Source organism: Austrofundulus limnaeus, unplaced genomic scaffold, assembly GCF_001266775.1.
Source record: "Austrofundulus limnaeus strain Quisiro unplaced genomic scaffold, Austrofundulus_limnaeus-1.0 Scaffold79, whole genome shotgun sequence".
Taxonomy (NCBI): domain Eukaryota; kingdom Metazoa; phylum Chordata; class Actinopteri; order Cyprinodontiformes; family Rivulidae; genus Austrofundulus; species Austrofundulus limnaeus.
Genome location: NW_013952481.1, coordinates 1552877 through 1578299, shown reverse-complemented (window position 1 = coordinate 1578299; position 25423 = coordinate 1552877). Strand labels below are relative to the sequence as shown.

General features: G+C 37.8%; 1 protein-coding gene across 5 annotated transcripts; it reads left to right on the top strand.

Moving 5' to 3' along the window:
• Positions 1-8467: 8467 nt before the first annotated feature.
• Positions 8468-24694, top strand: rxrba (retinoid x receptor, beta a). Of its 5 annotated transcripts, none has more exons than XM_014011306.1 (13): positions 8468-8569; positions 9512-9660; positions 10100-10332; positions 10460-10613; positions 10724-10903; positions 12916-12936; positions 14738-14898; positions 15155-15284; positions 15677-15809; positions 17316-17351; positions 19303-19394; positions 19530-19635; positions 19743-24694. In XM_014011306.1, exons 2-13 carry the CDS (start codon positions 9645-9647, stop codon positions 19888-19890), a joined length of 1410 nt encoding a protein of 469 aa, XP_013866760.1. In that variant the 5' UTR covers positions 8468-8569; positions 9512-9644; the 3' UTR covers positions 19891-24694. The 5 variants fall into 5 exon arrangements, with proteins under 5 accessions (XP_013866760.1, XP_013866761.1, XP_013866762.1 ...); XM_014011307.1 differs by having other exon boundaries at positions 8468-8721; XM_014011308.1 differs by lacking the exon at positions 12916-12936.
• Positions 24695-25423: the final 729 nt, after the last annotated feature.

The window sequence follows — 25423 nt, the reverse complement described above, 5'->3', positions numbered from 1 at the left end:
TATATATACATAAATACTTGTGTCTGTGCATGTGTGGGTTTGTTTATCTGTCTGTCAGCAAAATATTTCATGAAATAGTGGATCAATTAAGTAATCATTTGATGTACATCTGTCTATAACTGATTTATTCTTGCAGTCACATTGATACAAGCTAACTCTCAGCTAATTGACCTTAGCAAGCACAGAAAATTCATTTTTACAGTTATTGATCTGAAGTCTGGCGTGGTAGTAGCTGAGACTCATCCCCAACACATAGTGCTAACAGATAGATGACGGTTTTTGTTTAAAGCTTTGCATGCAAGAAAAAGGGTGATGTGCATTTCATTAAGGAATGCAAGTTTTATTAATTTAAAATTAATTAACAAATGAACAAGTTATGACTAAGAACAGAACTGAAACGGGTCTGCAGAGCTGTAGGTAACAACTTTCCCACTGATTAAAAAAGCTTTAAAAGCAGTTTAGACCACTTTTAGATACATTTTGTTCTGTTTGACATGAGAAATGTGTAAGATAACTTTTTATTTTATCCACAGATTAGTAAGGTTTTCATTTTATGGAGCAAAATATTGAATCTCCATGTTTCAAGCAATAATTTAACATAATTTCCGTATAACTAACAAAGAAATGTTATTAAGTCACAGGAGAAATGGCAGCTTTTCTCTGACTCATCTTAAAAAAATCTGATTGAGTTGTCAAAATCTCTGTTCGTTTTATCTGCGTTGGAACTTGAGGCTTCTCGTTCCCCCATCGGGATATATTTGTAGTTACAACACAATGTTCAAAAGCCTTTGTCTCTTATCCCATTGCTGTGAGCTGCGTCTCAGGGCTCATGGACAAAAGGTGTCAAACGGAGCGTTGGACTTGGACTGCATGTCCTCCTGAGGCTGCTCCTAATCCTATTAATGTGGCCTATGGAGGGGTATGGATCCTGCAACTATTAAAGTCTGAGGGGTGTTCACTCTGTGCATGTGTGTCTGTCGGTGTGTGTGTTCTCGTGGGTGTAATTGCATTGTAAGCGCCTTCTTATCCACGTTGTCATAAAGTGTTATCCACTGATGCGGCTTGAGGTTCTGTCTCTTCATTATACGGAGCAGGTGGACATTTCAGTTTTCTCTCTGCTTCCACAGTTCAACGCAGTTTTATTGCCTTTTTTTCCACCGATGTTTCACCTTACTTTTTCTTCATTTAGACAACATGTGTAAATTTAAATATATGTTCCTAGCATGAATTTATTTAAAAATCATCCCTTTAGCAGCCTGATACTTCTGGAGCCTGCTGGACTGAGTCATGTTTCAAGAATTGTTTTGTTTCACGATGCATTGGACTTAAACATCACCTCTGCAACAACATGGTGTTTTCTACCTTCTATTCTAACCTCTTTCTCCACGAAAACACCAATGAAATACACACATATTACTTTTTAGAAGCTGGTTTATTTGGTTCAGGGTTGCAGGAGGTTAAAGCTTGTCCTAACAGCCAACATTCACTCTGGAGGTTCACCATTTCAGCCCCAGCTCACCTTTTTATCAGTTGTTTTGGTATTTTTATCTGTACTTTTTCATCACCGTATGACTCAGGCTCTTTAAACATCCAGTGGAGTCAAACTGAGTATCAAGTTTAAGTTCTTGTGTTTAGTTTGTAGATTGTGTTAGAAAATGAAAACCCATCAATGCTATTATTATGATCCATAAAGATCCACAAAGATTGGTTACAATCTTAAATGTTGATTGCCAAAGGAGACATCATAAACTGTCTCCTAAATGCAGATATTTTTGTATCTGTTTGCACAATAAATTAAATTTCAGTCCCATAAATTAATAGATAAAATCCAGTAACCATTTCAGCTAATTCTGTGAGGCTATTTTATTCTTTTGCCAAACTTTTCTCCCTTCCTTGAGTCGATTTTTGATTCATTACCCTCCTCCAGTTTGTTTTATTGTCTCGAAGTGGTTTTGAGCTCAAAATGACCAAAATGAAATGCTGTCAGACGGGCTTTTGTTTGGTCTGGGTATCACTTATCTGGGTRAAACACACTCTGTGACCACACAGACAGACATGCACAACCATTCTCAACAGTCACATTTGCACGTACATTGACCAAAGTCAATTGCCTGTCAAATGCTTTGCATGATTAGACATCATAAGGTATAAGGTCTAATGGAGGGAGCCCCCTAAAGCTGGACATTGTGGGGGCCCTGCTCTGTCAAACCCCTCTCACCCCCTGTTTTTTTTTCATCTCACTGCCCCAGTTCAATGTTAACGTCCAGTGGACGTTTGGACGTCTCCCTCCAGAGCAGAAAAAAAACTGGAGAAGAAAAGGAAAAAAAAGGGAGAAAGAAAATGAAACTTTCCCTCCTTCTTTTCTCACCCTGGCCTCCTCTTGTATGCTGTCCAGCTGGCTGTGACCCCTGACCCCCTGACCCTCACTCCTGACCCCTGGACCCGTTCCCACGCCACGCCTTTTTGTGTCCACCTCACCATGGCAACACCTCAGTCCCCGCTGCTGCCACGGTAACAGATGGACAGAGGCCTGGAAATAACTTCATTCAGCCGAGGGGAGAGGACCATGAACAATCTGCCTGCACCCCCCCCCCTCCAGTCCCCTGTCTTAAACGCATACTCACACAGAGCGCCCCAAACTTCAACACCTCCTGCACCACTTTCTAACACCCCGATCCCTTCGGATCTCATTCCTCAGCAGGAGCCTCATCAGGGCCTGATAGAGTCATGAACACAGAGGTCCCAGCTTCATCCTGGCCTTTACACAGAACCTCTGTAAGAATAACTGATGATGGGGATGAAAATCGTATTAAAAAGCACCTCAAAGTTTCYTCTGTAACCCTTTTTTCACTGCGGCTATTTATGGTTTAGGGCGTGAGCCAACATCTTAGTCGTGTTGTAATTATCTCTCTGCCTCTTTTATTAGCTTCATTGTTTCCTCACAACCTCAGATGAGACGAGGTTTTTTTTTTTTTTTTTTTTTGGGGGGGGGGGTTGTAAAGACACAGAACTGAGCAGCAGGGGTTGTGTTTGCCAACTCGGAGACAAATGACAAAGTTAATAGAACGGCAGAGGAGCTCAATAAGGTGCAGCAGGAAAATGAACTGCAACACTTTTGTGCTAATCAGTCACTAACCTCTAAACAAGGTTGTGTGTGTCCTGCCCATCCAGTTCTTTATTTATTTCTTTATTTATTTTTTTGAAGGGGGGRACATCTCTCAAGCTGAGACAGTGAATAGAGGGAAATTGTGTATTTACTTGAGCTGAATGGAGGGGGTTTATGTAAAACACTTTGATTCTTTGGGTTTCATCTTGTCCTTCCCACCAAAAGCAAACAAACAGCAAACACAGACGCTGCCATTTTATTGGTAACAATTATGTGCTTGAACTTCATCATTTTTTAGATTAAATGACTAAAATTAAGCTTATTTTTCTGTAATAAAAAAGGCAGAAATGTTATGTAATCGTCTTTTTTTAATTCAAATAGGTTTTTGCTTAATTAGTAAAACCAACCGGTCCAACTGATGGGTTCGAGGGGGAGGGGGGCACCGTAAGCAACCATCAAAAGACTGACCACTGAGGCAAAATCACACAAGCGAAGCCACTTATTCAATTTTTCCTATCCCCCTTCCATCCCTGCATCTGCATCACACTATCTTTTCCTTTACTTTCACCCCACCTCCCTTCCTGTGTCCAGCACCCCCTGATTTTACCCTGCACCCCCCCCCCCATTTCTCCCCCTCCCCTCTGCCTCTCGCCCAGTTCATTGTACCAAAGGAGATTTTCTCCATTGAGGCCCAGTCTCTTAGGTAACCCCAGCGCTGCATGAAATGAGGATGGGGAGAGAGCGAGAGACGAGCAATATGTGAAAGAAGGGAGAGAGGGAGGGCGGGGAAACTGAGAGGAAATGTAAAGGCAGAGGGGTGGGCCCAACAAAAAGGGGTTGAAGAAGGAGAGGGAGAAGGATGCAGGATCAGAAGAGGCAAAGGCAGAAAGAGTGAAAGATGGAGAAGTGGGACAAGTGCGGTCAGACGGCGACAGCGATGCAGCTAAAATTCGACCAAGAAAGGAGGGAGGCTGGATGAGAGGCGAGGACGCCTGTCGCTCATGTAAGGATGAATGATCTGTGATTGGGAGGGACTTTATTTGGGGCTTTTTGCAGAAATTCTTGGTCTAGATTTTAGGCCCCAAAGGCTCTTAATAACTGGCATTACTAGCCTTTTTGGGAGGCAATACATCTCTTTTTTGTCACTTTCAAACTGATTAGGTTCTGCAGCTCGGTGTGGTTTTGGTGTCTGTAGACAACTGGAAAGCAGAAAAGTTTCGGTTTTCAGGCCTCTGTTTATTCCAGCAAGCCCTCAGCATCTTATGGTGAAGGAAAATAAAACTCAAAATATCTGATTTACKTAATACCACTGTATTTTTCAAACAGGTGAACTTCTCTGAGATGCAACTATTTCTGAAAAAGATACTTATTCATTAGACCTCATGGGTTTGTTCAATGCATTAACAAAAGAAGTCTCAAATGTTTGCAGATTACTGATATAATTCAGAACTTACTTTTTGCATTTTGCACAATTTAAGTGAGATATTTTCTTAGAACTTTTTCATCTGTGTGGTGGACTTTTTCAAGCTCTGCTGTTTAACTCCAAACTTTATTCTGAACACAGGCTTAAACTTTAAGGAGCAAACTCTCTGAATTGCTGCCATCTTTTGTGACCATGCTACTCTGCACCTCAATGGTGGGCACACAGCACATGGGGTTCAGATGAATAGACCAGGCCTCACCAAAGGCCACATCATTCGGATAAAGACCGAGTCTCCACAGAAAGAGAGAACGCCTAACAGGGCGAATCACATAAAGAAAAATGTTGCATTCAGCAAATCAGATTAGAGCGAGTCGCAGTTTTACTTTTTAGTTCTCAAGTGCCTCGTTACTCCACCATAACTCTGTGAAATTTACTACCACTGTTGCTCACGTGTTTCATCATAAGGTGCTCCACTGCTGTGCTGAGTTATCATCTCAGGCTTTGTCCTTTTTGATCCGTGTGACCGTTGGGGGACCCACTTATTCTTTTGTACAAGGTCACAGCTCTGGCTCTTATAGAACGGGCCAGCCCCCGGGTGGTGACCCCTTCGTTTATCATGGTGTCACCAGCACAGAATACGAGCATGAGTTAAAGCTTTTTTCCCTCTCTCGTCTCTTAGACCTTTTTCCCGCTTATTTCTCTTTTCAGGTCCTTTTTGTTTGTTTGTTTGTTTTTTGCTCATACACATTTTACAGCTTTTTTTACGTTACCTGAAAAAGTGGAGGATGTGATATTTGTATGAATCTACAGCATCCCGTCTCAGATGTTTTTAGCTGAATTCACTCAAGCAGCCTTGCAGTAACTTTAGACATCCAAGCCATGCACCTGCCTCTTCAGAACCCATCAGATGAAGATGGAGGTCCGGAGTTGATTGTCCAAACGCAATTCTTGTGTCTGCCTTTGTGAAACCAGGAGTTGTGGATGGACATCACGCCCCTGACCTCCAAAAATCTGCGACCACCGTGGATGGGATCAAACTCTGTGGCTCTCAGGGTGGATGAGTGAGAAACAGGAAGACAAACGAGGGAAAGGCTTTTAAATGAGGAAGAGTGTGTGTTTATAGCTGTTAAAAAACTTTTAAAGGCATTTTTGGCAACCAGCAGCATTTTTCTTGTTTAAGACGTTTACATCTGATGTTTTTAACAAAATGACATAATTAAAAAAACTTTAACTTGGTCTAAAATGTGTTTTTGAACCTGTCAAGATGAAGAGGAAGTCAATAGTTGACTTAAATATGAGACAATTCACTCATATAAATCATAACTTTGAAAAATATTAGTATGAAAAAGCTGTTTCTCTTGAATGAGGACTAAAACTAACTCTAACATTTGCTCATGTTTTGTTTTTGTTTTTTCACACAGGTGCAAAGTCTAAAGGCTTCTACAACTCTCCTAATCTGGAAACAAGGGTAAAGTTTGCAGGAAAAAGGTTGATGAGATGAATGTGGAGTCCTGAACAGGTTTTGCTAAAATTGTACTGAAGAGGTTGAAAATGACCGAAAAGCAGAGAGAATGAGGAGTGGGAGTCTGTGTGTGAATGTGTGTGTTCACCCTCTCTGTATTTGCCCTGTGAATTTGCTTCAGTGTGCATTTTCCTGTGTTTGACAAAGTTCAGGGGGGCAGCCTTGGAGAAAGAAAGGGAAAAATGAGAGCAAGTGAAGGATTTGAATGAGGAGCAGAAAGAGAGGGGGAGAGACAGGTTTTTTTTTTTTTTTTTTTTTTTTTGGAGGGAAAAGAAGACCAGGCACCTTGAAGTTTGTGTGGCCAGATTGTGCGCTGCTTCACAGCACGAGGAGCGTAAATTGGTGAGATTTATAGATTGGAGCTGCAGGAAGCAACAACTCAGTCTGGGAAATATATCTAGAGAAAGAAAGTGCAAGAGAAGGACAGAGCGGGAGAGTTTAGGGAGCAGGAGGGAGATCAAGAGCRAAGCTGCATTAATATGCTAATGTCCTGAGTGAATGCACAACAGGCCCACTGACCAGGCTAATCACTAGTGGACACACACTGGGGCTAATCCCTCATGCAGCGCTGACACACACATGTTTCACACTGCACATGCACATTCAGCACAGGTTGAAATGTTATGATAGTGGTATCTTTTGCATTGATTAGTGTTCAACACAGGTTTAAAATGCAATCCTAATTTTCTTTCTGTTTTAGTTTCAGTGCATGTATTAATGAACTGTTTGGTGATTACTAGAGTAGAAATTGCATTCCTTTATGAAACAGACTTTAAATGTTTTCACAATGAAATAATTTGAAACATAAAAACAAATAAAATGGYATAAATGTCTTGGCTTCTTTGTCAGTCAAATAATTCACATTTGTTGCTGCTTTCCTTTCTTGCAGATGGAATTAAATGCAATTTAATTTAAAAAAACGGTTCCCCAGTTAAGTCTCATTTGATGTTTTCCAGCAGTTGTTTTTTTATACACTCTGTAGGCCTTTTCATCTAACAAATGTTTAACAYTTCTGTACTGTTATCAAATGTTTGCAGAGCACAAGTAATAAAACCAATATGTCAAAAAAATTGTTTTGCCTTTTTTTTAGTTTATTTCCCCTCTGGGGAAAATACACAAATTCTGCTGCATTTTAAAGAGTAAATCAATGGAGGTATACGCCTGAAAAAAATATGAGGCATRTTTATTATTTTCAGTGTTATTCGTTTACATGAGTTTAAACCTGTATTAAAAACAGCCAGCAGAGAGTGCACTAATGTCATCGAGGAGATACTGCTTTTTATAATCACTCACWTCTCATTTGTTAAATAAAAAATAACAGTAATCAACAGGTTTTTCTCTACTATGTGGAAAAATAAATTAGCACCAAATAAAGAGAATGTAAAAAATATAATAAAGACTTATTATTTAGAGAAGTTGTRGTAGRCAATGATTRTAGGATTTATTTTTATTTTTTGTAATTTCATTTCRGTCCCCTTGGGGGTGATCAAGTGTTTTAAAAAGCTTTTGGATGCTACCAATTTTCARCATGGATAAAAGAAATGAACAACCTGTTATATAATGGAAAAAGCTTATAATAAAAATACTTCAAAAAGCTGTATCTGTTGAAGACATGTATTACAAGAAGCAGGYATAACACATCAACAGTAAGAAAATGATATATAATCAAAACTATTATGCAACTATATGTTTCTTTCAACCATTATATTTTCAAACTCCAATATTTATACTGGATTTTATAGTTAGTAACAGCAGGGCACTTTTTTCTTCTTTCTTTGTTTTGTGACTTAAGCAAAAAAGTAAGGCTTTTATCTTTGCATTTCAGATTTTGCACCAATGTCTCCCTCTTTTCTGTAATGGTACAGTCATAGGCTGACAGTAAAATATTTTAAAAAATCCATGCAATGCTACATGTGTTGGTTGCTAGGTTCTTAAATACTCAGTATAGAAGGTTTTAATCAGGCCACGTTTTGTGCACCTTCAAATATTAAAAATGTGCAATGTGTTGCAATGTGGAAAGTATTAAATGCATAAAATGTTTTTTATACTGCCTCGACACAAACACCCCAACATGGATATTAAATGTTTGATGAACTGGATTTTGAGAATTGTTGGTGCCTTAATAAATGCATAGAAATGTTTAACATAAACCCAAGCCCAGGAGCCCAGCAGTGTCCCCTAATAACCTTTGCAGAACTGACGTGCAGAGCTGAACTCGTCTTGACCCCCTGACCTCCTGCACTGGATGTGTCTCCCTCACGTGAGACACAACACGACCACACAACCCCTCTTCCTGCGCTCAGAAACCGAGCTGCAGAGATTTCTGGGTCAATGTTCAACAGTATGAGAGCACTAAGCCAAATCCTTCCCCATCATCGTGTTTTCATCGCTCGCTTTGGGGAGGAAGGGAGAAAGGGAGGGAGGGCTGACTACGAAGCAAAGCGGGGGGAGAGACGAACAGCACGCAGGGCCTAGTTGCCACATTTCTTTTCACGAGAAGAAGCTGCTCCGCTAAAACGTCAGTAATTAGTTTTTATTTATTGAAAACATATAAGAAAATAATCCAGCTAGCATATGCACAGAAGAATTTCGGCAGAAACTGAACAGGCAGCTATACTCTGGTCTGTTTGGCTCTACCGATCCACTCGACTATCTGGTTTGCTAGCTGGGGTAGGTGGCTAAACAGAGTTAGCTGGTTTTGACAACTCGAACCAGATACATTTATCAAAATGGTGACCAGGAAAATTTGGATTTTTTTAACGCAGTATCGTTTGGTTTATTTTATGTACAAACGTAACAAATACAACTCGTACTTGGTAGCATTTAATGTTTGAGAACGTTAGTTTACGATTGTAGTAATGCTAACTTTAGCTTAGTTTACGACTATTGTAATGCTAACTTTAGCTTGGCTAGTTCACTAGTTTTCTTATGCTAACTTTAGCTTGGTTAGTTCACTAGCCTAGTAAGCGCTTGCTTTAGCTCGGTTAATTTACGAGCCTTGTAATAGCTAAAGTAAATTTGGTTAGATGACGAGCCTTGTCATTGCTAACAGCTTAGCTAGTTGACGGGCCCTGTAGTTGCTAACGTTAGCTTCTTTAGCTGGCTTAAAAAGGAGTAGAGGCTTGTTGCCATCTGTCAGAGCTCCGTCTATCTTATGTCGATGCGCAGTATTTGATAGTTAAATATTATTGTTAAAATCACAATCGATATACTACATATTATCCAGAAAACGCATGTTTTGGCAACAGCTGAATTTTTTTGACAGTTAAAAGTCGCACCACAAAATGCCAAAAGGTATCAAATTTGCTTTCAAACCTCTTAACAAGCAACTAAATACAGCCGAGCGCGATCSTAAAAACAACTGAGTGGTTCCTGATTTGATTTGACATTTTCATGATCGGTTGGCCACACATTGTCGTGCATTTATGTTCTGTTTTTTTCTTTGTGGTGGAATTTCCAGATCCGTTTTTGGTTTCCCTAACCAACTCCGGCCCGGGCCTCAGTCCGCGGTCTCGAGTTTGATAGAGAGCTGCTAAAGACGAAAGCACATCGTCCTGCCGCTGCCACCTAGCCCTTGTGCACAAACTACCATAATGGGAGACAGCAGAGGTAAGCAAAACACTAGATTTATCTATTTTTTATTATTTTATTTGTTTAGTTAAGCAATAACAGAGTTGTCTGTAAACACTTTTTCTATCCTCTTTCATATCTTCTAAAAGCTTTATAAGTTGTACAAATATAAACATTAATAGTTGTAATAACACCATTAAACATGTTTATTATAAAATACACGTATTGTCCATTTACATGAACAGATTTTTAGTAAAGCTATTGTAGTGTTGTGGAGCATATAAGGTAACTAAACTTATGTAAATTATTTATTCACACGCCTATACTCTATTAAATTACTATCACAGTATTGTCACATCTCAAGGCTATTGTTTCTCTGTAAAATTGAGTTTTTCAAGTCACAAAAACAGGAGATTTTACACACCATGTACTGACCAGGTGTCATTTGGGCATTGTGTCTCTGGTTGTCTCTTTCCAGATTCTCGCAGTCCAGACAGTTCGTCTGTGTCTTCCCCACCTTCGGGCCAACGCTCACCCCCACTGGTTCCATCAGCAGCTTCCATGACCTCCCTGCCGCCCATCACCACCGCTGGAGTCAACAGCCCCATCAGTAGCATCGGCTCCCCATTTTCCGTTATTAGCTCATCACTGGACTCACCCTGCCTACCTGGCACCCCGTCAGTGGGATATGGCCCGATTAGCAGCCCTCAGGTAAGGACTAGTGGTCGCAATACAAATCCTACTGATTGCATTAAAGGTAAATTGTTTAAAGTAAAGTGATATTTCTGAAATGCATATAAAAATATCCTATCTTGTGTTTTTTGTTTTGTTTTGCCAGATCAACTCAACAGTGACCATGTCCGGGCTCCATACAGTGAGTAGCTCTGATGATGTGAAACCTCCACTGGGCTTGAAACAGCTGTCGGCTCACAGCCCAGGACCGATGCTTTCCCAGAAACGCCTTTGTTCCATCTGCGGAGATAGATCCTCTGGTGAGTAAAAAAGCCACTTGCTTCTGTTAAATGAAGAATAGTTAGACATTTTTAGGTACTTGTTGTCTATTTAATGTCTTTAGTTATTTTAATTATGCTTCATTTTTTAGGTAAGCATTATGGTGTCTACAGCTGTGAGGGATGTAAAGGCTTCTTCAAGAGAACAGTGCGAAAGGACCTAACCTATACTTGTCGAGACAATAAAGACTGTATAGTGGATAAGAGACAGAGGAACCGCTGCCAGTACTGCCGCTATCAGAAGTGCCTGGCCATGGGCATGAAGAGAGAAGGTGAGAAAGATGAAGTAAATTACCCAAATACAGATTGATTTTTTTTCTAGGTTCTTTTGTGTTTTAGAACTAAAAAATAATAATAAATAACCCACATTTTACATTTTTGTTCAGATTTCTAGTTTTGGTGTAAAAGTTGTTTTATCTCAGAAACAGTTTCAGAATGTCAATTTAGCCAGTTTATTTTGATTTGACAATTTCACTCTGACAAACACAATAACCACTGCTATAATAGCAGAGTCGCCAAATTCAAATTGTCTACTACTTCTTCTGCCTTGATTCTACTATCCTGATCCGAAGGCTTTTGCTATTCTACAGTAAAAGAAGGCACAATTTATTCATCTTTTTTGCMCAAAAGTATCCTCCAAACTTTTGCATATCAGCAAATTTTACATTAGCTAAACAGTGTTCATTTTTAAAGATTTTTTTTACTATTTTTTTAAATTCAAGTTTGTTTTTTGCATCATTTATGCAGTAAACACGTGTTTTCAAACAATTTTAGTCATAAATGGTGCTTTCATGAAGCTAATCATAATTTCAGCCCTTGTCTGTGTCTGATCCATGTCATAAACATTTAAATTTTCTTTTCATGTCAGTTTATTTTTTATATACATTTGAAAAGTTGACTGAATGAAAAAAAACAAAAGGGCAGTGGTGAAACATTAACACTCAGGTCCACMCTTTATAAGAATGATGACACCTCCTGATTATGTTTAAATGAAATGCAAGATTCAGCTTTGAAACTAAAATAGAATTGCCTAACTTAATAGTATTTTGTATCCACATCGTTTTTTTTTTTTTTTTAATGGTTGTGCCAAAATGTCATTCTGCTGCTTTCACTCTTGTAACTTTCAGCATGAATTAAGAGAATCCAAATATATAGAGCTGAYGAGCAATGTGCAGTGCATTTTGTATTAGTCACATTTCTGAAAATCCTGTCTGGGCCCATTTTAAGCCAGAACATCCGGGATTATCTCCTCCCATGTCTCTAAGAGTTGAAAAGTGTAAGAATTAATCATATTGTCAATGGGCTTTCTCGCGTCCTGATGTTACTTTAAGATAGAATTCCTCAGAAACCTACAATTCAGTATTTGCTTTGTACACAAATGAGCGTTAAAAATAAACAGTCACTTTTAATCATGGTGTCTATCTACAATTAAACCAAACAGAACATTCAGTGCAGCTGCTAGTTATACCAATTACATGAACTTTTTTGCATAATTTGTCAAATTTTAGCTTGTGTTTACAATGCAGTTTTGCCACTAAATTATTTGCTATATAATGTGAGAGACTCTTATGTCTGAATAAATAACCAGAATAATTTAAGCYGTTTAAATATAAAACTTTCTGGCTGTGGTAAAAGCTCTTATGATAGTAAAAGCAGTAATTCTCTCTATCTCTGACCATAATTTAATTACCTGCGCAGATTTCTGTAACAGTTTCACCTGTTATATTTGAAATAATGCTTCATTATTGAAATCCATTTAGGTAATTATGACCTACAGAGTTTGGATGTTTTTAGTTTTCTTAGCAGTCAGAACAGTCTAATAGTTCACGAAAAGCTGCAGTGGTAATCTCAAATTAGTCCTTGTAAAATGAAGCTGATTGGTCTGTCACTGATATTAAGAGCTGCTCTGATTCCTCACAGATTACTAGTTAATCTGACAGTTTAAATAGACCTGATGGCCTCTTGGGTAACATCTAACTTCATGACTATTTTGTTTTGCATATTCAGTGGTAAAGATCACATGTTACAATGTAGAAAATCTTAATGTACACAGAATAAAGCTGATAGTTTTGTCTGAATGCTAAATAGTAACTTTAATAATAGTGGTAAATATTTCATGTGTGAAAGGAGGTCAAAATGTGTACAGTGGAGGATGGAAAGAACGAGTAAAGGGTAGTAGAGAAAGATGTGGGGGTGGGTAAGTCTTGTAAACACTAACCCCTTGCCCCCTCTCTTCCTTTTTTGTTTCCTCTCGTTCTCTCTCTCCCCCTCCCTCCTTCTGTAGTGGCCAAGATGAACGACAGATGTAAGGAGAAGAGGGAGGGAGGGGTGTCTGACTGTATCGAAGCAAAAAGAAATATTACTTTTTCTATCACATAAATGGAGCTAATTTAAAATATTTTTCCGTTGTGTTTTTTTGCCAGAACTCAGTGGTGGAAAAGTGCAAGCAATAAATTACTTCCACATGTGTTTTTAACCTTTGTTATGCAAAGTCAGCTAAATATACACACTTCCTTTAATCATTCCCATACTTAAAACGTTATTTATTGTTTACTTCTCTCTGAGAGCTGCACAGTAAGATCACAATTGCTGCTGCCATCCACAAAGTTGTTCCACATCTGTTCAGAGGCTAAACAAGGCTTTGATGCTTGTAGTACAGGAAGTGTAGATGTTGATTGAATTTCCTACACATATTTTCTTTATATTAAGCACTGTTTTTTAAACAGATGCCTACATTCACAGTATGTCTTTGTTTGTATTGAATTCTCTATGATCTGCAAAGTGTTGACAAATTTAAGATTGTTTGATAATTGATAAATAGGGACAAATCCAACATTTATGTAAGCCCCTTTTTATTTAACAGTTTAACGATATGGCTGCAAAGACAAGCCCTTGAGGCTGCCTCTAATCAAGTCAGCAACGTCCTTTGATAAAATAAGCTGTCATAAATGAAGCTAGAATTGCAGAAATAAAGGAGATGTGGCGTTTTAACTCAGCAAAGTTAATGTCGATCTTATGCATGAAATATGTGTCAGACGCTCCCATTCTAAAGTCTGCAGATGGCTGGTTGCACAGTCAATCTGTCATCACAACACTGAGCCATGATGCTTGCTGACTCTTTCACATATTAACTGTTAGGCTCTGTTACTTCTTCACTTGGTTAATCAAAGGCATTGTGTGTGATATATGATATATCAAACATAGTTAAAATGCCAAAAGGTTTTAAAAGCTCAGAATTTATACCTTGAGCAGCAGCAAAGATCACTTAACATCATGGGGGGGGATGTCTCAACTTTTTTTTTCTTTAAAAAATTCATATTTACTTACCGTAATTAAAGAAAATTGAGGATTTGAAATTAGCATATTTTGATGGCATTACGTGTTTTTTTTTTTGTTTTTTTTTTTTTTTGCTGCTAATCAAGCCTTGTTTGTTTTTGGAATGATACTCATAACTAACCTAATCCAATTTCCATTTTCTTGAAGTAGATTTGATAAGATTGAAGTTGCATATCTCAACAATCGTCTGTCAAATGGTGAAGAGATAGATGGGTTTGAGATCTGATATAAATCAAAGCATGTTCTTTGTACCTAACAATTCTTTGGAATGATATTTTAATGATGTTTGTGTGATTTCACTATTTTTATCTCAACCAATTAAATGTGCCATATGAATTAAAAYGCCCCACCCTCAGAGAAGCTATGAAGAACAAAATATTTCTTTAATGTAAAACTGAGCAGAAATATGTTTGTGTTTCTTTGGTTTTTATTTATTTTCACAATAATTTATCATGGTTTTCGTTGCCTTTTTTCTAACATAATTCTTGTGGCTTTTTCCTTTATATTGTCCACACACTCTTGGTTCTTTTTCATTTTATTTGATTGGTTTGTTTATTTATTGGCGCACTCATTCCATTCTTCTGCTCCTCCATTATTGCTTTCATTTCCTTTTTCTTTCTTATCTGTTCTTTCAAATGTCATTCATTCAATTGCCTAACCTACCTATCTCCATTGCTTCTTCTCTTCTTGTTTTACTCTTTATCCATTTATTTCTTGTCCTTTATTGTTTATGCTTTCCTCCCTTCCCTCTCTGATTCCTCATTCTGCAGCTGTCCAAGAGGAGCGTCAGAGGAACAAGGAGCGCGAAGGCGAGGTCGAGTCCACCACTGCAGTGAACGAAGAGATGCCAGTCGAGAAGATTTTGGAAGCTGAGATGGCCGTAGAGCAAAAGACGGAGCTTCAYGCAGATGGAAGCTCAGGCGGCAGCTCTGTGAGTTCACTGCATGATAGAAATGTATTTCTAATTTGTTCCATAACTGCGTTCATCTAAATTAAATTATTACAATATTAGTGTAGCGTCCCGTTTGAACAAATAGGTCAAATGCTGATTTATATAAGTTCACTCTGTACAAGCATATCAGATTTCTGTTACCCAACTGCAGATTTAGTTTAATGTTCCTGACAAGCTGTTGCCATGAATAATAAAGTGAGTTTTTCCTCTAATAGTCTGTTTCTGTTTATTTCAGCCCAACGATCCAGTCACCAACATCTGTCAGGCAGCAGACAAGCAGCTCTTCACCCTGGTAGAGTGGGCCAAGAGGATCCCTCACTTTTCTGAGCTGCCCCTGGATGATCAGGTCATCTTGCTGCGTGCAGGTCTGTTTTCTGACACCAAAACAGTTGGTGGTTGCTTATTATTTAGTCAAAACTACCATCCTTGGCTGACAATTTGATTCTTATGTACTTGTTTAACATAAAGAGAACTTGCACTTCAAGCTCGTGTAGTTTTAAAACAGATCGACTAGATGCAAATGCTGCTTAAATTCAACTGAATCTAGACGTTTTGATAGCCTTGTTTTGTTTCCACTGAATGCAAAGTAAATTGCATAAAATGACTTTAGGTTGCCACTGTTTTAGGAAGACCAGAGATATTTATGTCTGTATGAAGTACTGTATTTGAACATTTTAAACAATAAATAACAACTCAGTCTTGGCACATGTAGATATTTAAAGTTGGTTCAAATACTGACAAACCAACTTTCCAACAGGCTGGAATGAGCTCCTGATTGCATCGTTCTCCCATCGCTCCATCTCGGTGAAAGACGGGATTTTGCTGGCCACAGGTCTCCACGTCCACAGAAACAGTGCTCACAGTGCAGGGGTTGGAGCCATCTTTGACAGGTAACTCACAGATGCATGCCTATATAGCTGGTATACCATTTATTAGTTTTTCACTATATTCAGCAGACATAGTGTAAAAATGTGGTTTTACTAAGGGGATTTGACACATTAAAGTGTATTACCAGAGGCTTTTTATTTCTTTGAGCAAAAAAAAATAAGTGTTTGCTTCATAGAATTATCTGTTAGCCTAAAAGAAATTTGTCTTGAAAAGAAGATAAAATCCCAAATCCCTTTTATGTTACCTGATTAAACCTAAAGAAATAAGCCTACATAAAATAATTATTCTCTGGTGGCTTATACTTGTATTTTTAGACAATAATTTATACTCATTTAGGTTTAATTAGTTTAAAGACTGGGCTAAAAATATAGAGTAGTATTTCTTCATCTTTGGTTGGCTGCAACTGCTGTGTTCTGTATTGGCTGAAAGACTTTGCTTTTTTATAGTTGTGGCTGTAATATGTTAGTGCATGCAAGGGAGGCTGGTGAATAATGCTTATCCATATAAATGCATGCACACCCACCTTGATTCGTTTGCACCCTTAACAGCATTTGATGCTGTGATAATGGCTGGAGCGTGTAAAATACTAACATTTGAATATTGTTGATCAATTATATCATGATGTGTAAGTGCACAGTCCACTACTGGAATGTTTCAGAGCATGCTTGTGTGTTTTGAAAAGGTTTTTTGCTTTGTCATGGTAATTTAGGGGCATTTCCTGTTGTGGCAAAAAGCAATTTTTTGCTTTTATAGAAACATTTACAACTTCACAAATAGTTGGGTAATCATCTGCAATCAGTAGGATTTATGCAAACTCTGTTTTTCTAACTCATTTAAGATCATACGCACATTATGTCATTTTATATTCTACTGTACAGTTTAAATCATACATGTGTAAGATTTCTACTTGCCTTGGTTCTTACTGAATCTCAATCACATCACAACGTGTTAATTCATTGTTAATTACACAGTAAATGTATGATTTTAAAAGGGTCGATTTTGCCTAAAAATTCTGTTGATTTTTTTTTTTAAATCAAGCTAACTGGGCTTATGGCAAATTGCTCATTAATTTTTCACTAATTATTTTCTCGAAGCACTGCTCTCCTCTTGCAGCGGGTTTATGACAGTTTAAAATTAGCACTTGTTTAATAACAAAATACGCTGTGTTTTTATTTAGGAAAATGCAAGCAATAAGTTATCTGATTTAAACCATTTACTTGTTAGGTGCACTACACCTTTCATCTTTTTGCACACTTCCAGAAAACATCTAAAATACTGGTGTTTTAGTGAAAGTGCAGCATTTGTAAACAAATAACAGTCCAGACATCAAAATAAGAATTAGTTTCTAAGGTATCTGGAAAGAGTAAGGACAGTTTTACTTTTGCAAAATCATTCATAAGCATGAACTGTATGTACAGTTGAAGTTCTCAGTAAGCAGTCAGGATACTGTTAATGACAATCTACCTGTGTAATGACATTGTAATAACACATTGTGATTGAATACACAGGGCGAACAATGCTGAGGTTGGGGCCATATTTGACAGGTAATTACTCCACTACACAAACACTTTTCTTAAACCCCTCCTCTCTGAGCCAACATTAAAATAAACAAATATAAGGTTTTAAACCTTTTTTGAGTGTAGCTTTTAATTTTTACTTAACTTTTAAATTTTTTTATTACAGCGTTGAAGCCTAAACAAATAAATTGCAGTAAATAGTTCAGCCCGGTCATTTACGGATTTAAAGGCATTTGTTTTTACCTCATTTTTTTGTTTTTTGCAGGATCTTCAACATCAAAGTGCTTGTTGCAAAGAATAAGAAGCAAAAAAAAATATGTTGATTGGATTTGTGAAACTAGTGTTTGCGGTGCATGTAAAATAGGACAAGGTTTGAGGTTATGAGAACTGATGTTGCTTTGTGCCAACATTCAGTTTTTMATTTCCCAAATCGATCGTGGAGTTTTCTGCAACTTAGTGGCCCCCTTATCATTAAAATCCTCCTGCGTTGACAAAATTATTTTATAGCTTTAATTACACATTTTAGCTGTGAACAAAATCACTGTTTCTTCTTTCTACCAAATTCACTAAAATATTAATTCGCTATGTTATGTGATTAAAAACACTTGATGTAGCGGCACACCCGTTTTACTCGTGCCTGTTTTTACTGTATTTTAAGTATTTTTCTTTTTTGTTATTCGCTCAAAGCATAAGTCTGACATGAACACTTATTGGCGCACACAATTATTTGATTATCTTTTTGCCCAACACTTCATGAAGCGTGGTCCCTTCTTGGTTGAAACATGAAGAACAATTTTAAATTTCTGTCTTGGAGAACTAAATGTCACTTGTAACTGGGTTAAAAAAATTCTGTAATTTTCAGAAATGAACTAAAGACTAAATATTGCATTTATTTTGGCCTCTTTGTAAGAAAGTCCATTTGTTTTAAACCATATTCATCATAATTTTGTTTACAAACTGATCTGCACTTTGTGGATGCACACAGTTCTATTTAAACTATAATTTGGTTCTTTGCATGCTGAAGGTTTTGATGCATGAATATTTGTTGTTCTGTTCTTAAAGTGACGCTCTGCAGAGGTGTGAGTTATGAAATCTCCCCTGCAGAGTTTCCCCCCAGTTCAWTTATTTAAACCATTTATTGTTGTCTTTTTTATTTTTTATTTATTTACTTATTTATTTATTTTTTGGTCCTTTATTTGCTGCGTCTTGAATAGAAAATTGATTCAGACAGTTGTAGTCAGCGTTACACATTTGAAACGGCAGTAAGAGGAATTTCAGTGTCTGTCCCCATAGATGCCCAGTTTCGTACGCCGCAGATAGGTAAATAATACAAAGTTCATTTCATTGTAGTTGATGAGTTAAAAAAATCTTATTGCAATTAATCAAGATTGACACTTTAAAACTGTTAGACATTGTCATCCTTGGTGTTGTAAGTCTTTTCTGTAAGCAAACCTTTTATCAGGAATATGTCTTTACAAGGGCTTGGCAGTTTAAAATGACTATCTCATTAACCTTCTTTTACCACCTCAGAAGCATCTGCAAGACAGTTAAAACCTGTAACTTTCTTTTTTTTTTTTTTTCAGACATGGTTGGTTTGAACTTTTGGCAGCCATTTAAAAAAAATCTCTAATTTATTTTTATTTGTTTTTGTGTCTATGTATTTATGTCTATGAAAATACACAATCACTAAGTGGACAAAATAATATTTTTTCTGCCTTGGTCAGTTCTGTTGTCTTCACTCCTTGTATGCAGAACCAGCAGTTCAGCCACCAAAACAAGTTAGACTTTTTAAAAAGTTATCAGGTTGTGTGATTATGACCTTTGTTTTTCTTACCTTTCATTTTCATTCTTAGTTATGTTGTACACTTTTTGTCTTAATTTTTCATATGCTTTTTAAGCTATTTTTTGTCTTCAGTAATTAATTAAATGTAATATTCTCTCTGTATGGAACTTCCCACTGCATATCTCATCTCTTCAGGGTTTTGACCGAGCTCGTAAGCAAAATGAGAGACATGCAGATGGACAAGACCGAGCTGGGCTGTCTTCGTGCTATTATTCTTTTTAACCCAGGTACTGGAGACTGGAATGTTGAAATGCATGTAAAGCCATCTTGTGAAACATGACTTTAAAATGAACATAGGATATTTAAAAATCTGATAATGAAACAGGAAGAAAAGGTAAATGTTTTGTTTGTTTTGTTTAAAGATGCCAARGGTTTGTCCAACTGCAGTGAGGTGGAGCTTCTCAGAGAGAGGGTTTATGCATCCCTTGAATCTTACTGTAAACAGAAATACCCCGATCAGCAGGGCAGGTAGAGTATAATGCAGAATAATATACAATCAGGAGGTGTAGTCATTATTTTTTTGTTAGCTTCAGATCAGTTTCTTTAATTTCTGATTCAATTTTTCCATCATCCAGGTTTGCAAAGCTCCTCCTTCGACTCCCAGCACTGCGCTCCATCGGTCTGAAGTGCCTGGAGCATTTGTTCTTCTTTAAACTGATTGGTGACACACCTATTGACACCTTTCTGATGGAGATGCTTGAGGCGCCTCACCAGCTGACCTAAGGGGGGCGGAGCCACGTTCAAATCGGTCAGGATCCGATGCACACCAGGATTATCAACATGACCTTCTGTTTGGTCGCTGGCTCCTCTTGTTGGGTTATGCTTAACTCCAGCACCTGCTGGTTTTATTATACCAGCTTTTACACAAACACATATTCCCTGTCACCAGGCATAACTGTATTTTCACATGCATTCATGGACACACACGCACGCACACACACACACACACACACACACACCTGGAATCGCGTACATTAATTGAGATGAAATCTAACAAATACACAGGTAAAATTGCTTGATTGTAACGTTTACTAATAGTCACACATGCACACACGCATGCATTTTCACTGTTTTTTCATTTAGTCTGTTTCCCAGCACAAGGGAAATCACTCACAATATATTTTTAGCTCCAAAATCAGTAAATGTCTTAATTTTAAGTTAAATTTCAATTTTCACATCTACATCTCACTATGGCTTTTTGCTTCTGCATAACTGGTGTTTTTCTCTTCTTTTACTTTGATTACTTACAGTTATTGCTAGCTGAACTTCTGTATATTATATTCATAATTAGCTGGTTAGTTATTTATGTTTAATTTTTGCTTGAAATCAGGTGCAAAGCATTTGAGTTACCTGTCCACCATCAAAACAATCTTTTAAGGACATGTAAACACACCATCCCAGTGAATTTGTTCAATCTGGAAAACATATATATTTTTGTTTATTTTTGTTCATGCTGAAACTTATTTGAGTTTCTATTTTGAAGTACTGTACTCATGAAATGAGAGCTTTTTCTAAGGCATTGAAATCCAGGAAAAAGGGGGCTGGGAGTGCTTTGTTAAACAAACTGAGGCCCTCCCACCCTGATGCGCACAGCGGGCTTTGTAAGACAAGAAGAATGACTTGAATTTTTTTTTTTTAAGATTTAGATTTTATCTCTACTTCGGCAGATGTTTTGGCATTTTAAACCGCTTGAAGCTTACAGGAAGTAAAGCTTCATGTGAGGAAAAAGTATTTGTTTTTATTTTTATCTTTTGTTTCCCCAAATCCTTCTTTTCCTGGTGGTCATTAATGCACTTTTGTGAGTTGTAACTGTGTAAATGTTCCTGCTTTTAAAAATGACCATCTTTTCTCAGACACCTAAGTTGAACTTGAAGGTACTAAGTGTAGGGTTGTCTTATTATTGCATCATTTTTAAGTCCTATGACTTGTTGTTTAACTTAGTAAACAATCAGTGGGTTTCTGTGCAGATGTCAACCATAGCAGGTATTATTCCTAACTACCAGTCCTGTGGTTAAACATTGTGGCTGGCAACAGTTTAACATCCAGCACAGCTTTTTATCAACTGGCCATCAAAGAGGAAATAATTTTCTGTGTTCTCTCTATAATCATGCGTATAATTGGACAGATTGTATCTGAGTGTGTGACCTTCTGGTCAGTGAGCCTGTTGAGTAAATAAATTTATCTGACATTTGACTTTTCTACCAGCAGTTATTGAAGTGTCCTTGAACTGTGTGCTTGAGTTGTTTAAGAGGCATTGATCCGATCTTCTCTGTCCTCTCTTTAAAATAAGGTGCTAAAAGCTGATCGTTTCTGCTTGGCACACAAACAGCAGCGGAGGGGAGAAATATAAATGTAAGCTAAGATTTTAATTTAACTTTTAACATCAAATTTGGCATGTTTACAGTAATTCTGTTGTGCATTGATCACAGATCACTGATTGTAGGTGTTTATTGGGTGGCAGTATGTTTAAATACAAAGGACCTTTTGTGCATTGCATTGCTGTTAATGCTATCTAGAGATCCATTTATGCTAGACAGAATAATGGAAATCCTACACCTACAACCTGCAGATTTGGAAACTTGGACTGTGTGTTGGCTCAGTGCTTGAGATTTTTGTACCATAGATGTAAATAACACCAAAAAGAATCTGAGGAGTCACGCAGAGACAAAAGGCCTGCCTGAACGTCAGTGAGTTGRACTGTGTGGCTCTAGCAAACACAATATATAGTTCTATTTTTTGCTGTTCAGTTATCAGTGGATTCATCTTCTTGCACTCACTGTGAAACTGTTGTTGAGCCCAGGGCCAAACTACATCTCATTGCTGCTTTTGCACCAGCTTCTGCCAGTGTTGTCCAATGTTCCTGGTAACTGATTGGCTGGGCTTTGTTGCCATAGGCACTTGACATTTACTGTGATGGGAATTTGCGTGGAACTGAGTACGAGTATTGCAGTGAAAAGTCAAATGTGGCTCCCACATAATCCGAAGACGACACAAACCTTGGATTAAACCTCTACACACCTTAAAATGAGAGCAATACTGGGGCACAGAGATTTACTTCCATTTTTGGCAGTGATTTTATTTAAGAATGTTGGTATTCTAAAGTATGTTTATCCACGTCATTAGTCACCACATTTAACATGAATTAGAAACAAATTTTGCAGTATGATTCTACAGCGAAGAGGCACAGCAGTCTTCTTCCAGGTGCTAAATATGTGTTTTAGTTAAAGACTTGCACATTTACATCAATGCAAACAGAGTATGCAATTACACAGACAAATCAGCCATTCTTCACACATGTTTAGACTTTGAGTTTATTATTTTATGACTCCCCACCTTTAGTAAAGATCTCTAATCGTAGGAAATTATTACCACCATAGATTCAGGTGGACTCTGGTAGATTCTGGCTGTGGCTGATAAGTCTCTGTGCCTTTTCAGACAGAGCCAGTCTTTTTTCTTTCTTTTTTTTTTGATATTTTAAAAAGATTCATAGTTGGTGAAAACATTGTGGGAGGCTGTTGGGTTCTCCGTCTCCTTTAACCAAAAGGAGCAACAAACATCCTGCACAGCACGTCGTCCGAAACTTTCTCAGCSAGAATCTGTGACCTCCTTCACACGATGTAGACACAGAGGCTGGTAGTTGACCTGTACAACAGGTGATTTCTTTTAAACATGTAAAACAAAAAAAAGTTTCATCTTAGWGTTTGACGTTTTTTTTTTTTKTTTKTTTTTTTGCTTTGCTTTAGTCAGCTTCTTATGCAACATTGCTGACTGTTGGCAAAGAAAAAAGCAAAGGTGATGCACCAACATCTGCCAGCAGTTTTACTGTATAGTCTCAATGCTTTAATGACGGGAGTTGGTTCTGATGAGCTAATACAGTTTTTGAGACTTGAGTGAGAATTATTCCTTAGCTGCTGGGCTTTTAGATCTGTGAGATAGATTAGACTTCTGCTATTTGAAAATGAAAATGGTCAGGTTGAGGAGAAACGAGAGTGCAACCCAAAATTAGCTTATTGCCTTTTTTTGTACCTTTTACGGTTTTGCTGACTTTAGGATATGTGATTGCATGAATAATCTCTGGTTGGGTGAAACTTTCGTTGCAGGACATTTTTGTTTATATTTTAGTGCTTCCTCTGTTGAATGTTTGAGCCTTCTCCTACTGCACCATGTTTATAACCGGGGATGGGAATGAATATAGTCCTTTTATGAGCTAAAGGTGAAACTAGTTAATATTAAATACGAGTCATGTAAAGAGCTGACTGAGCAGAGGCCAGTCTCTTAAAATGCTACCTAAAAATGCCTAAAAATGCKTAGTTACATATTCTTTTCTGGTAGCATGGTTTTTTTTTTTTTGTTTGTTTGTTTTGCCATATTTAAAACATGTTTCTGGCAATAGTAAAGTTGCTCCTTATCTGTTGCATGAAAATTGGCAGTAATAAAAATTAAACTTCCCATCCCCTCATATAACTAAGACATATTTAAGTTTTTGCTATAGCATGACTGTATTTTTTATGATTTTTGCGACAAGCTTAGCGTTGAATAATGACAAACTTACAGTGAAAACAAGCTATAGTCTCAGTGCAGGATCCTAAGCTAAGCAGGCAGACCTTTTAGCAAAAGCTGGTGGTTGGCTATTTTAGTTTAAAAAACACATTTAGTGTGGCCATGTTTTTATGTTCACCGAATCTGCAGCTACACTTTTATCTGGCAGAAACTAACTTTGGCTGTGACTTGCKGAGTGTTGTTGAACAGGTTGAGTGAAATATTAGAAGGGTGCAAGAAAAGGAGGCAATAAGCTGGTATTTTGAATTAAAGCTTCATCGGCACAACCTCGGCCTCCTTCCTTCCATTGGTTTGYTCCATCTCAACTGCTCAACCTAAAACCTAACGGCTTACACCCACCTGGGCKCGACATTACTTCGCATTGGATTCGAATCGGAAATTAAACGCGAGATTCTCGGACTGTATGAGGATATGAAGCTTTCTCGTGGGGGCGAGCTTGATGAAAAGCTACAGAGAAGGGGAATCGGAGCYGTTTGTCCCTCTTTGCTTACTTTACTTGACGGCAGAGCTGCGACGATCCTCAATGGCCACGGGAGGCCGCTGAATCGCACCGCACCGCCCACAAATGTTTGTCATTGCAAGTGTGCACTCAAGGCAGACACGTGCTGTGACCTTTGACTGTGTAGCAGTATTGTTGTCGCCATCTTTGTTACATTATGAATTTTATTTTGTGTTTTAAGAGTAAAGACATTGATTTAAGAAAAAAAGGCTTTTTCAAAATGGATTGCAAGCTTTGAAGACTTGATCATCATGTGTAGATTAGAGGTGAGGGTGGCGTTGTTACATGTACCTATGAGCCGAGGCTGTTTTAATCAAAGAGGTTCAGTGTGTGCTATGCAGCCTTGAAAGCACCACCCTCACAGTTTTTAATCACTGCCAAGCTGTTTGCAGCCATCTTAAATGTAAGGCCACTCAGTCCTTGTCTGTTATGTACAGTATATTGTGATTTTTATTTTTTTTTTTGCAACACAGTAAAGACAGTGTGCAACTATAGGCCTGTGTAATTTGTTCTAAACAGGGGCCCTTATAGGAATGGAAATAACAGCTTGACTGGAGAGGGCAGGCCTGGTCACTGGAAAGAGAATTCGACCAGTGTTTGAACCTCTCTGGGTGCTCAGGTTGTGCTTTGGTGCTTTTTATTGGGCCCTACAACATGAGTGAAATACAAATAAGAATTTATTAGGCGGGGCAAAAATAACCCCGGACCTACTAATTTTTGTTAGGTTTTTAACTGTGATGGTCCTAAAATGACTCGAGTTGGAAACTATGAAAGTGGAAACTCTTCAGAGAAACTGTGGTTCTAAGTTCTGGTTGTTAAAAGAAACTTTTGACCAAAATCTGACTGCAGTAAAAGACGTCAACATGGAGGACTAATTGAATATCACTGCTCTCTTAAAAGAGGTTGTTGATGTTGCTTAAGGTTTGATATTTAAAACGTTGGGTAAAAAAAAGAAGGCGGGTGCTTAAATATCCTGGAACCGATGTTCAGTTGTTGATCCTAAGGAAAACAGTWAAACTGTTTCCAGTAGATCTTGGCTCTTCTTTAATCATTTACGCTTCACCTTAAAAAGTTTCACATGTCATTTCTTCGTCTTGTTTCATGTCTCCCTTGTCCCCCAACTATGCTATTCACTTTTTCTTTGTTACAAAGTATTAAACAAATGCAAGAGCTGAAAAATCAGAATGGAATCTGTCA